The sequence below is a fragment of the Silurus meridionalis genome, chromosome 18, assembly GCF_014805685.1.
Source record: "Silurus meridionalis isolate SWU-2019-XX chromosome 18, ASM1480568v1, whole genome shotgun sequence".
Lineage (NCBI taxonomy): Eukaryota > Metazoa > Chordata > Actinopteri > Siluriformes > Siluridae > Silurus > Silurus meridionalis.
This window is the reverse complement of record NC_060901.1, coordinates 9,772,645-9,787,179: the sequence shown is the minus strand read 5'-3', so window position 1 is coordinate 9,787,179 and position 14,535 is coordinate 9,772,645. Positions and strand designations below refer to the sequence as shown.

The 14,535-nt window shown below is 41.3% G+C and overlaps 1 protein-coding gene across 1 annotated transcript in view; it reads left to right on the top strand.

Moving 5' to 3' along the window:
* Positions 1–14,535, top strand: part of foxp2 (forkhead box P2) — a 62,764-nt gene that overhangs the window by 24,373 nt on the left and 23,856 nt on the right. Inside the window, 4 exon segments of the mRNA XM_046873078.1 lie at positions 1,039–1,128; positions 9,253–9,390; positions 11,388–11,477; positions 14,024–14,216. Of these exon segments, the coding sequence (XP_046729034.1) occupies positions 1,039–1,128; positions 9,253–9,390; positions 11,388–11,477; positions 14,024–14,216 (511 nt within the window).

Genomic DNA, 14,535 nt, shown 5'->3' with positions numbered 1-14,535 from the left:
GCAGACCAGTGCCATATGCACATCCTGTGAAGGCAGCTGTTGTCATGGATACAGGCAAGCACCAGAAAATAAAACAACCCCTTGAATGTTCAAGAAGTAGTGTCACGCTTTATCTGAAGACATTTTTTTCCTGCCTCCCTCTCTCTCTCTCTCTCTCTCTCTCTCTCTCTCTCTCTCTCTCTCTCTCTCTTTCTCACTCTCTCTCACACTCCTTACCTTGGCTCAGTCTCCACTTCAAGAAACATCTGTGAACGTATTGTTTTGTTTATTTATTTATTTATTTATCTATTTTTGTTGGGATTTTGGGAGGTGCAGTTGTAAAGACAGTCTCCTCTCTAGATGTGACAGTAGATACAGTTTTAGATAGACATGGACAACACATTGCATCACTTTGTTGCTTTCTTGCTATTGTCATCATTTTACTTGCAGAATAAAACAATATTCCCCCCCTAGTTTCTGTGCTACAAGTGTAACATTGGTAGCAGTCTTCCCTTCTGAGAAGGCACAGTAGGCAGCCAGTATGATTAGGCCTAGAAAGCCTATTTTCCCCTTCTGTGCTCATGAGCACGGCTAATGCACAGTGTAAAACCCCAGCTCCTTGTTAATTCACTCCTAAGGTAATCTGATGTTGATTTTGTCAACTTTAATTACAGCTTGTAGGAACACTTCACATTGCCTGCCTCTACTTCAAATTGATATTATGAATATGCAAATGGCCTGGTAATTTGCAGAGAAGTGGGTATTTCAGTTGAGCACACACTAGACAGGTCAATTCTACTGACGCGCTCGCTGGGTTTTTCACCCACTTCACGGGTGCTTTAGACAAACTGTATTTATTCTTCATCACGGCTACGTGGCTCATCATGAAAAACGTATAATATTTGCCCGATGTTCCATGCTCCGTTTGCAAGCCAAAAACAGGTAGTACATGTGAGATTGATATTGGATTATGCGCTTTTGGTTCCGTATAAGTGTGTGTCGAGAGGAAAAAGGACATAAAAATCAAATTTTGCCACTCTCTTTCTACTCTCTTTGCAGGCCCTTCAAGCAGCAAGGCAATTACTCTTACAGCAACCAGGCAGTGGCCTGAAGTCTCCAAAGAACAACGACAAACAGCGTCCACTGCAGGTGAGCAGCTTCTTGTTAATCTCTTAAGTCCATCCATAATACATGGTGCTCTGGAAAAGATTTCCTCTGTTCCACTAGTCTGTTTGATTTGGCAATGTAATTCTGGACTTGTCACTGAAATTCTAAACCTGTCAGGACTGCCGTTCTGTGAGGAAATGCTCGCTCACACACGCACACACACACACACACACACACACACACACACACACGCACACACAGGCACATATGCACACAAAGGGGCAAACAGACACAGGAGCACACAACTAACGTTTCTATAGTGAACTTTCTGCCTCTGTTAGGTTCTGTGAGATGGAGGATTTCACCTCAGAAATGTTCTACTATGTGAGTATTGTAAAGAGTGGAGAAGGTAGTCAACAATTTACTTGCTAACAAAGTCTGAATAACAATACTGTTCAATCTGGCATTATGCATGTCACAAACACAGTGTGTTATTTGCAGTTGGACATGATTACATTAATATGCATGCATTCCACGATAACCCTTCCTTTACATAAACCAACAGTCCGTTTACTTGCAAAAAAAAAGAAAAAAACCTTATATGAATGACAGCAGCTGCTGACGTTCCTATAATGTAGTGTATTCTAACTAGCTGCCATTTGAACTCCTCCAAGATAATTTGCCATATTGATTCCAGTTGCGCTCTATTTCTGTTGTCAGTGATTTGGTAAAGGTCATGCTAGCGTTGTGCACAGCACATTCCCTCCCACCAGAGCTGTTTACTTCATCGCTGTCAGAGAACATATTAGACCATTTCTCTCACATCACCACGATACAAATGCAGCCTTCATTTCCTGCATAACATTATGTAAGCACTTGACATGTGCCAGGCTCTGTATTTTTAGGTTCAATCTGAAGTGTGAGTGTGCTCTCTTTGCTGCTAATAAGTGCTATCAGGGATTAGTGGTTTACCTCATTAGTACGCTGTACATTTAATTAAATAAAAGGCAAAAATTCAAATAAAAAATGCAGTTAACCCTCATTGTTAATATTTTCACCAAGCATAACAATGGCAACACCTTCAATTGGAGTCACACCCCAGTCTGTCTAATTATGTGGTGGCAAAAGATAAGCTTTGCAACGGGGTGCCATCATGTCTCTCCCAGTCAAATCAGTTGTATTGTGAATGTTAATACACTCAGACTTATCAGTACAAATATGCATTTTGCATTAGGGAATTCATAACTTGGTGTATCCCCCCCAGAGCACAGACATTAGTTGTAAAACAAAAGTCTAGCAGGTATTGAATATGCTCAGCCTATTGAATTTCCCCAGCTCTGTGTATACTTAGAGAATGGATTTGAGGCACACTGTGTGACTGCAAATTACCACTCATACCACACAATACTTAGATGAGGCAGAGTGATATTGGCTGAGGAAAGTCTGTGACAACTGTTGGGCCAGGACACATTATATGTAAATATTGAATATTTACATTTGCTTATTCCTTCCTTGCCTCATGTTAGCCATATGAATCAATATGAATCGGGAGCTTGTTGAGTCATGTCTACAGGCTGTATTTCTTCAGTACTATTGGACCACTCTTTATTAACATCTTCTAATGACCAAAAGCAATTGGATAGGTAAACTCTTAAGTAAGAATCCGGTCGCCATTATAAGTTTTTATGCTACTTTTATTGTTTTCAGCTCAGGTAGCATTGCCTGTGTTAGACAGCAATGTTGTAAATACTCACATAAGAACCACCACTTGCTCAGCAGCATGCAAGTAAACGGCTTGAACAGCCCCTCATTAAGTAAGCAGAAGCCTGTGTACAAGCGACAGTGACAAATCCCACCGCTTTCTTCTCAGGAGGAAGGGAAACCATCCATATATCACGTCCTATAAATTATTTACCACGTTAGCATCTAAGTGCTGCAGCGTGCAGTTTTAATTACTCGTATTAGTGTCTAAAGGCTCTTTGACTAATTCTATCCGCTCCTGCATCTGAGGCTGTTGACGTGCACACAAGCTGCTTTTCCACATTTGCGTAATGTGACAGGTCTATTATTACCCAGTAAGCCCACGGGAGCACTCAATAAACACCTATTTCTCTCCCGTAAATCCCTGTGCCGTTGCCACACTGCTTACAAGGATTTCCCAAGGCACACAACAGCCCTAACGTGTCTCTGCAGCTCTCCCATCGCATGGCAATATCTCCTCCACGTTTTATACACTGACATTTAAAACACAAATAAAGGAGTGGCGAGGATGAAAGGGAAGACGGATTACCGCAAGCCTGCATGCCTGAGAATTGTCCCCTTCCAGATCAGCTCAGTTGTCTGTCTTCATATGTGTAATCTGCATGTAGGTTTGTTTGTTTGTCGCTTCCCCGTGGATGCACCTAGACCTATGATATCTAATCGTCTCATCCTGGTGGGTGGAATGGACATTTAACAGAGTGGGAGCATCTACCAGAACCCAAAGCTGACACGTGTAAGGTGCACTGAATACGAATGGCAAGAAGTCACAGACTGAGCAAACAGTCGCATAGCACGGCATGCCAGCATGTGTATGTGTTGGGGGATGTGTGATGGAGCATATCCTTCTAGATGTCAGAATGGTGAATGAAGAAGGAGAGCTAACCCCTGGCCTGTGGTCACAGCAGGGCATTTGAGTGCTGCCCAGGCTGCTGGGCAGGCATTAACGAGGTGAAGAAATACAATGAAAGAGCGAACAAAAGCACTTTGAGCCTCTGTGCTCATAGACATGCCTCGAACACAGCGCAAACAGCCACAGACCAGCAAAGGTTTACGTTTCCATGGACGAAAGGAAACGCCTCTGGACATGCTGACCTTTGGTTAACTCTAGGTCCGCAGTCTAAAAGCAAATGCAACTTTTCAAAAACCTACTCTCTGTGCTTGCTCTGGACTTTCTGCCTGGCTTCCTTCCTATGCATTGTCCTAGATGGGGGCTGAGTGAGCTGGCACAGCTTTCTGGATGAGAAGAGAGCCCAGGATTTCGAGATATCCCACCCAATCACGCTGTGAGCACTGGGCCATCTTCAGTGTGTCGCCATTTTAAAGGTCACCGCTGCACACTTCTCATCAAAGCACCGCATTCCTGTGCCATGTTCATCTACTTAGCTCTCCATCTGGAACCATGCGAAAAGCCAGCTGAATTTATACAGAGACATATGCTCCCACATTAACATTTATTATTAACTCCACTTCCCCCGGTGGGCCCACAAGTAGAAATGTAGCTATGTAGAAGCAGTTATTCTTATGGAAAGAAAAGACATGCATGAGGACCTTTGGAGGGTTACAAGTATGTGTGTGCATATTTCTCTTGAACACCAGCAGTTATTGCTTTTATAACTAGAAAACAATTTTTTTTCTGCCGGTATAAATTGCAGAGGACAGCGTGCAGAGTTTGTCATTGTGATGCAAAAGAAGTTGGAGTATAACCCTACGGCTAGATGTAGGGAGAGGAAGAAAAAAAAGTGTGCCACAGTGTGCACGCTTTGATGTAGTAGCAACAAATTTACCTTCTGACAGAAGATTCATGGGAGCAATAAACGAGTTCTAGCAGCCTTTACACATGCAATCTGATTACTCTGGCCAGGGTGTTAATTGGATCCTAACTGGCAGATCTGATATGTGTAGCCTGGTGAAGAGAAGTCTTTCCAAATGATGAACAGAAATTCGCCTAGCTGCTTGAAGCTCATGTAATTTACTGCATGTCATTTGATGAGGTGTTGGATTCGATGGACTCCCTATTACCTGTGACATCAGAGAGAGAAGGAGGGAGGGAAAGAGAGAGAGAGAGAGAGAGCAGTAGAACAGATTTCCTCATAAAATGCTACACAGTACCCCTCTTTAATTGTGGTAGTGTATATGAGATTTTTTTTTTTATTAATAAAAATGTAAAAGTCCATAAAAAATCTTATAAGGACTTCCAAGCATGCTCAGACCTTGCTTCATCTTCCGTGGCTCAAGATCAAGAGCACTTGTTCAGCTGGCTGGGGTTCATTCATATTTGAAAGGTCTTCTTCAGTTTTTTTTATCTCTGCCTTCTTCCAAGGATTTTAAGACTCATTACAGTTTCCTGGAAAGCACAGACAGGCTCAGCACAGAAGCTTCCATCTGTCGTCCACAGCTGTACTGATACTTCCCTGTATTGATGGAAATGAACACATGATTATCTACATGGTGATAAATCTGCTTGGAGGGATCTATTGTATCACCATTACCCTTCTGGCACTTCTTACAGAGCACTACGTCCACGTTATCATTGTTTTAAATGCATTACTTCCCATCTGTGTTGCTGAACTGAAAAATAAATTGATTTGGGAAATCATTCCTGTAATCTACTTAACTCTGCTACTTAGGATCACTCGCATTGATCCCTTAATCCAAACGACCTTTCTTTGTGTGTGCATGTGTGTGTGCGTGTGAAAATGTCTGAGAATTTTCATAAAAGGTATGCGAATGGGTTCGTTCCTGGCTATGCATGTCAGTAACTGCCCCCGTCATGTTTAATAGCAATTGCTAATAATTGGAATAAAGTAACAGTGTCAGGTCTGCAGAAGTTATTAAAGGAGAGGTCAGGACTTTAAGACCTCCTGTTCCAGGAGTCTGCGAATGAGACAAACTGTAGTGGGACCGAGACTGTGGAATCACACTCTCCCTCTTCCACTGTATCTGTGCCCTCCTGCTCTGATCAAACTGAGCTTTACACCTTAATTAACACTCCACCTCTCACTGCCAAGCAGCTGAAGTAATTACCACCACCTGCCCCACCATTTCTCATTTTGTTTATCTTAACAGTATCTGTAGCGAGCACCGCCATCATCGCAACCTTTGAAGTGGCCACATTATTCACCCTATTCAGCAGCCAGCCTGCCTTTTTCCACACATCTAATATGGGCCTTCCTTTACTTAGCCTATCAGTGGTGCAGAAATGGTGTATTGAATTGGCTCCTGCTAACTGTTTCTGCTCTAACCCTGCCCGTGTATCTGGGCTGGTGATAATCGAAACACAGCACTCCAGGCTGTTGTAATAGGGATAAACAAGCAGTGCTAATAGCACTTTGTCAGACTAGCGGGAAGGAAGTGAACAGTGCTTAGGAATGTGTAAAGCACTTTCCAGCTTCTAATAAGAGGCACTAGTATAGTGCCTTATTCTCACCTGTGTAAAGAATTGAACATATTATGCATAAGCAATGCAGTTTCCAGAGTTTCTGTTAGCTTTACATCCTGTGGGTCCCTTTTTGGATCATAGCACTGTAATTGGACTAACGCCAGATTGCAATTTTCACCTTCTATAATTTTTTTTTTAAGATCATGAAAGATTTTAAACAATTTAAAAGTTCCAGAAAAGGAGAATCTAAACCCTGCAGTGTTGTAAGGTACAATCATTTTTTAAACGTCCTGGTCTTTTATTTATTTATTTTTTTATTATATTTTTTTATTTTAATGCATTAACACATTTCTTGACATTTTGAACCTGATCTGCTGCTCATGAAATGAACAAGAATTTTAAGTAGAGCTTTTCAAATGCTCTGAGTGGGAATGAGCGCTATAAAGATCCTCCTCATCTTATTCAAGAAGGCCAGTGTGGATTTTTCATGACCATCCAATTTGGAATTGGCAATTTGCAAAATGCTTCATCATTTTCAACAATTTATATAATATAGGTTGTCTTATTTGTTTTTATTGAAGTTATGGCGGTTCAGAAAGATTAATCCAAACAGAACTTTCCCAATTAATGTCTTAAATGGGACGGTTGATTCTTGAAGACTATCATTTGGTCACGAGTTTGTGTGGTAATAGATTTTCGGCCTCACCATCGGGGGTGTTCTTCACCATTGTGGTTTGTGTTTTTGGTGTGGCATCCATGCGAGAGAGAGCTGCCTATTGTGTGTGCATGTTTACCGCTCGACCCCTCCTGTAAATGCTCATTAATTTTGTCCCTTCTCTGCAAAATCATTTCCAGGAGAGGCAATTCAGCCTCTGTTCCTTTCAATTCACCCGACTTGTCAATCATCCTCCGGTGCAGTATCCAGCAGAATGGAGGTGTTATATTCCACCAATTATCATGTCATATACTCGAAAATGTAAATGAACGTGTGTGTAAAATTAAATTTATGGGTTGTCAGTGAAGAATAAGAACCAGGAGAGCAATTACTTATCTGCTTTCATCTTTCAAGCTCTGATACGTCAGGCAGAAAAGCACGCCGTTAAATGCAGGAATTAGCATTGTGCAGGGCTCCCAGTGAATGGGTCGGGGCCTTCCACTTTGCCTTTTTCCTCTCGCCTCTTTTTGTTTGGAAGAGCGATGAAATGAAGATGATTATCATCCATCTCTCCACTAAAAAGCTAATGAAAGCCTGAAAGGCGCTTCCTGACTTCATTTGTTTGCTGTTTTCTCTCTCCCTTTGTGAGGGTGGGTTTCTTGCTCAGTGCCTCTGAAATGAGTAGAAATCGCGTTTTTTCCACTCACTGCCTATTTTACTGCATGTAATCGGACTGCATAGATAAATAAACTAATACCTCATTGTTGTGAAATTTACATGTTTATTGCATTCAGTGGACTGTAGAAACACCAAGGGTTCTTTTGTTATTCACCGAAAGCTCATTTATATAGACAAATAATAAGCGTAATGAGAACATCACTTGCGCTTCTATGCTTTGGTCTTTGTATTGTCGTTTAGTCCGACGCAGAACCCCAGTTGAACTTGGGGTAATTACACATCACAAATGTGTCTTAAGGTTTAATAACATTGAAGGTGTAAGCATAGATTTGCATAATTACATGCAGCTGTTTAATTTGTGATTTTGTGGCTTTATTCGTTGTTGTTTTTTTTTTTACTTTTTTCTTTCTCTTTTTTTTTCCTGTTCCTCTCCTATTACTTACACATCCACCCAAGAGTGTTAGAGCGAGTGATAGTGTGTGGTGTATGTGTATGTGTGTGGGCATGCTGTGTGTGTTTCAACTCCTCCATGGCAGAGCTTGTTGAGTTTTGGGGCCAGTCTAATGAAGAATGGTGCTTGGATTTGTTTGAATATGAATATGAATGTGCAGTGAGGATAGAGTGTGACCTTCATCTCTGCGACTCAGTTCATCAGGATTAGTCAAGCTGGGCGATCAGGAGCACTAATGCATAATGACTTCTAAAATGAAAAATGTGTAGTGACCATGCAAATGTCTCTGCTAATCAAAGAGGGGAACCTGAGCCAGGGCAAGCGAGGAGAGCAAAACAAGGACGTGTCAAGGCCCCGAGAGCTCGGATGTATGGAAAGCAATCAAGCAGCTTGATTAGCCGTCGTGAGGAGCACCCGTGTCTCTACAGCCCTCGACGCACCACACACAATGCTCACACCCCATGGGCCTCCACTCGCTGCTCGTACTGACCAACACTGACACACTATGTTCTAACCTGAAATAAGGCAACCTGGAATATTGTACTGTAAATATACACCCCTGATAAAAAAGTAGGTTTTTTTTCCTCCACAAAAAACGGTCATGAATTAATCTCCATAGTTGTTGGTATTTACCTGTATTGCCCAGAGTTAATAAGGGTGCCACTTGATTAAAATAAAAAACAACTGGTAATTCTAATCATTTTGCATCAAAAGTAGACCCAGTGCTCACAGTGAGAAAAGAACATTATACTCTCACATACACACATATTAAACTACATGCATTCACACATATAGTCAGGTCAACCTCTGATCTGATTGCTGCAAAATGCTTTATATGCATATTATAATAATTGACCACCAAATGCCCGTGTTGTTCTTCAATTGCAGGGGTTTTGTTATATTAACAACGCTTTGCATTAATGCTGAATTTAGAAAAAGGTGCCAGCATGTACATGTATGGTCCATGTGAATATAATGACATGTTATCTATAAGGAGGAGATCTGGTTCGGCTTCACCAGTTTAATGCCTTTTTGCATTTGAGCCATTAAATCTAAATTTGTCTTAATTTCATGTGCTTAATCTCTGTTCATATATAATCCAAAAAGCATGAAAGGCTAGAAATGCTGATCTTATTCTCACTGGTGGAACTCAAGCAGGAAGAGCTAGCAGTGCTTCAACCTCACATTTGTATCAGTGATCATAAAAAAGATAGCACTGATCCTTTTTCTGTCACTGTCTAGGTGCCAGTGTCAGTGGCCATGATGAGTCCACAGGTAATCACTCCCCAGCAGATGCAGCAGATCCTTCAGCAGCAGGTCCTCTCACCTCAGCAGCTCCAGGCACTTCTACAGCAACAGCAGGCAGTCATGCTGCAGCAGGTGCGCTCACACACACACACACACACACACACACACACACATGCACAAAACAACCAAGAAATAGTTCTTAGGGCACTAGTTATTTAAATTAGAAACCACCAAATAATTTATTAAAATATTATGTATTTGTATAACATTGCAAATATATACATTATTTAACTTTAAAATGTGAATACATTGTGTGTCTCTTTTGCTGGTCTCATATAGATCATACTGAGCACAAGACTGTCAATGACTAATCATGCCTGTTAAATGATGTTTTAATGAAGGTGAAGGTGATTGTGTTACATTCAATGTAGTGAGCATGTTTAGTGAACAAGCAGCCATGTAGCCTTTGTGCCTAAGTGCTACTGCTAACTTATGTAGTGTGTAATTTGTAATTACAGCTTTATTTCTTTAAAGTTCATTTGAAAAGTTATTTTTTCTTTTTCTTTTGAGTTTTATTTTTAAATATATATTTAAAAAAAAATATATATATTTTTTTTTACTTCAAAAAGTAACACAGTTACAGTTTTTTTTTTTTTTTTACAGTTTTTGACTGCTGTTAATGCAATATGAACAGGCACTGTCGCACTCCTGCTAATGTTTACTCTATGAGCCAGTATAAAATTATAGGCTCTTTAATATTCAAATGCATTCGACTAGTAAATGAATTAAATTGGCTGTCAAGGTTTTGCCACTTTGTCTAAAATGGGAAATGTTGGTTTTCTGTTATTAAATTGGAGCTGTTCAATGCTTAGTAATTTTTTGCACGTGTTGAGGCTATTTATTTGAAATATTGAGTCATCAATTTGTTGTGTTCAGCTACATAGTTACCCAAAAAAAAGCATCCCTAATACACATGAATATGTCTGTAATTATGAACTGTAATGTAGGACTGGAATATATTTCATAAAAGTTAGCATTACAACACTTCAGTATATTTTTATGATACCTAATATCCATTATAAATTTTACTTTTCTGAGAAAGCGTCGAAAAATATAGAAAATAAATTATTAATTTGTAAATAATTATAGAAAGAAAGAATGGAAAATGAGGCAATTGGTAAGAAATAATCAAAAATTCTGTCAATTGTTTGATACTTCAAATATCACTAGACTTGTTCGGGACTTGAATTCCTGCAATATTCTCAGAAATTCATAAAGCGTCATTATTACAATGTCAAATTTCTCAAATTGATACTGATATCAGTCTTCCATAGGTATAGACATATGTAAGTGCAGACCCCCTTCCTCCAACGCTCCCGTACTTGACATTAGATGAGGGAAACAATAATGGACAGGCGTATAATTAGGTGTTTTCAGTGGGGACATCTTTCAAGGACTGATGCAGTAAAGACATAAGTGAGGCTGACAGGAGAGACTTCAGTGTGCCCTAGCTTCACTCACCACACTATGTAGAAACTGATACTCAAATGTAGACTTTCTTTAAAGTTCTCTTCATAGTGCTGGAAAGACCTAGCTTCTCGAGCTTTGCTTTTAAGAAAATCTTTATTAACAACCCTGAGTGATTTGGTGCAGTTTTATCTTGGAGATGTACAGTAATCCACATTGCTCTTCATGGTGCTGAGTAGAATTGTGTTACAGGCATTAATTCACAGTGATGAATCTGCTCCTCAGAGTGCTCCTCAGCATTTCACTGCCTGTCAGGGTATCAGAGCAAAAATATATAGTGCAAGTGATTAATTGTTCCTGGTGGAATATTGTGTGGGAGCATTTAAGGTCCATATGGAGAAGCTCTGGACTATTCGATCAGGGTATTTATGCAGGACAGGCTTTGGATTTGTTTATTCACGTGTATTTCAGATGTCTGGTAAAAAGTTTTATGTTTGTGGCAATAAAAGTTAAAGCCCCCAAAAGATTATTAAAAACGGCACTGTCAATTGAGTTGGATGTGCAATGATTACACTGCTGTCCTCTGTTATTGACGATGGCTTTTTATAGCTTAGAGGAGCCACAGCAATGTTTTCACTCTGTATGTGGCTGTTTGTCCACAGCAACACTTGCAGGAGTTCTACAAGAAGCAGCAGGAGCAGCTTCATCTCCAGCTTTTGCAGCAGCAGCATCCCACCAAGCAGGCGAAAGAGGTACAGCTTAATGACACCCAGACAAAACCGCACACATTTTAGCGGATTCTGTGACAGAAGAAAGTTGCACAACACTCAGTCTCAGCGATAAAGCGGGTTCTGCTGACTCTGTGCAAAACACTGGGAGGAGTCTTGGTTTTACATTAAAGGAAACTTCTAATGGCTGCTAGGAAAGCTCTGTGCTGACAGTGTAGTATGGCAGGCAGACAGACGTAGGTTTTGGCAGGTGTCAGGCTGCTAGAGGATGCAAAGCAAGAAGTGCTGTTAAAGGCCCAGTGTAGCACACAGGATGGGACAGACGTACACAGGGTCCGCTGATTAATGAAGCAACGCTGCCGGTCCAGGCCGACGAGCTGAAAAGTTAGTCTACAACATGCTCATAAATCATGCTGACAGTCAGTTTACAGACAGAGAGGCAGAAAGTGGGAGAGAGAGACACATGGGGCGACAGGCATCAAAAACAAAACGCTGCACGTGGGGGGCCCAAATCCAAACAGAATGTGTTGAAGCGGTTAAATTGATCAGGTATATGGCAGATCCCCCCCCCACACACACACCCTGTCTCTTCATCTTTTTCTTCCCGTGTCCCATTATGCAGAGCCAAGAGGAAGCAGGCATGACCTCCCGAAGGCTTTGTTTCTGTTTGGATTTGTGAATAGAATTTCTTCAGGCCTCCACCATCAAATATGGAATAGAAATTGCTCCCTTATTTCTCTTGAGACACAGAGGCCAATCCACATGGCTCGCTCCATTATGCAGCCTGTTTTCCAGTGAGCGCATCACAAGTTGTGCTTTCTCTATATACCCCCACCCCCACCCCCACATCTAAACTAAAACAGGAAGGTCTTCCACAGCAGAGAACGTGTCCGAGGCTGAAGTGTGATGTGTTGAAGAGCTCCTCCGGGGCCTGCTCTACTCTGCTCGCTCTTGTAATTCCAGGCAAAAATGGGAAGTTTTCTTCCACTGACTTGAGTACCAGGTTGTAATGTATTCTGACAAGAGAAGAGAGCAAGTGCTGAAGCCTTCAGAGTGTCTGTGGAAGCCCTTTGCTAGAGATCCTAGTTTACTAATAGACCCCTGGAGAGTGTACGCAGAGTCCACTGAGAACCCAAGCTCAGGCAATTTTAAAACTGGCACCTAAAACCTGGTAATGAATTCAGTTCATAGGGCATATAAATACTATAGAATGCTAGACTTTGACAGATACAAGACTTCAGTAGAGACACAACTCAGAAATGTCAATCACATGCTACACAGTGTAAAAATACTGTATATGCCAACTTTTCACTACACTGGTATACTTTATAACCTGAACCATAATGATAGTTAATACAATAGCTGCTAGACCTTACCATGTACTAATAATTAAAACTCGAAGTCCAAATGTATTACATTTTCCTTAGTCAAAGTTATGTATAATATTTTATACACCTTTACTAACTGCTGTATAGTGGTTGAGGTATCCCTAGATGGAAATGCACTGCTACCCTCGGTACCATCATGCCACCCAAACATACAGCAAATCCAAGATAAGACAACTTTTTTTAAAAGAATCTGTGATTTGTTCATTACTGTCATGAAACACAAAAGAACACAAAAGAATCTGAGCATTTTCTCTAAACCACATGACCTTTAGGGAACTGTTATTATCCGAAATGACTACTCTATACAGCCAGTGTTTAAAAGTTTGGTAAAAGTGCATAGCAACAGCTTTGAGAATACTTTGCCTTGTTTTGTGTCATCCTGAGGCAGTCATAACTGTTCATTTGCATTTATTGACAGAATGCTGCAACAGCCCTTAGGCTTCCATTATAACTGTGTATCGAAAAGATGCTTGCTGTGCTTTTCTCTGTACAGGGAAACATCAGAATTCTTGTAATTGCGCATACACTATTGATTTAGTGAATATAAATTCAACTGAAAAAAATGAAAATGATAATACATTTTATAAATTTGGACGAAGAAACAGTAGTGTGGCTGTGCTTTGCTCACACTGAGCTGCCCTGTTTTTTTTTTATGTCGCTTCTTGTTGTTGTGGATGTTGTTGTTGTTTTGCTCTGCCTTATGTAAGAGGCAGACTAGGCTGGCAGTAAACAAGGCAGAGGGAGGGGAGCTGGGGGCTGTCTGTTCTCTCTCCCTTTCTTTCTGTTTCTCACTTCCTCTCTCTATTTTCTTCCATCTCCCTTACCCTCTCTCTCTGTCTTTTTCCCTGCAGCCTCATATTCTCTAATAAACCTTTTGAAATGCAAGAAAATTAACTATCAGCAAAGAGGGGGAGGAGATTTACCCCTCGCCCCACCCTCACTCATACCATACACTTCTAAATCCTCCTAGCGCCCTGGAGAGAGGTAAAGAGAGAGAGAGAGAGAGAGAGAGAGAGAGAGAGAGAGAGAGAGAGAGCATGAAAAGGAGGCAGAGAGAGAGATGAATAAAAGTAAAGGATCATTAGAGTCATATGTTTGTTGCGCTCCCACTTGCTTGTTAATGTGTGTGATATGTGTGTATGTGTGTGTGTGCGTGCTCTGTGTATCACACTCTCACTATAGCAACAGCAGCATCAGCAGCATCAGCAGCATCAGCAGCAGTTAGCGGCACAGCAGCTGGTCTTTCAACAGCAGCTCCTTCAGATGCAGCAGCTCCAGCAGCAGCAGCACTTGCTCAGCATGCAGCGGCAGGGCCTGCTTTCTCTGCCCCCGGGCCCAGGACAGAGCGCCCTCCCTGCGCAGACTCTCCCGCCAGGTAAACCCACCACCATCACGTGACTCGCACTCACATGCTCGGTCTGTGCACAGCTCTCTCTTCCGCTCTTGCTCCCTGCTTGTCTCTTCTCATGTTTTCTCTTCCTTGTTATCTCTTGCTATCTTGTCGATCGTTCTTCTCTCACCTCTCGTCTTCTGTCGGCATTTCTCATTGTCTCTGTCTTCTTTTTCAGGGCTGGTGGCTGTGTTTGCATGCTTGTTGTTCTCGCTCTGTTTCTCTTTCTTTTTCCTCTCTCTCTCTCTCTCTCTCTCTCTCTCTCTCTCTCTCTCTCTCTTTTCTCCCCTCCTCCCTCGCTGCT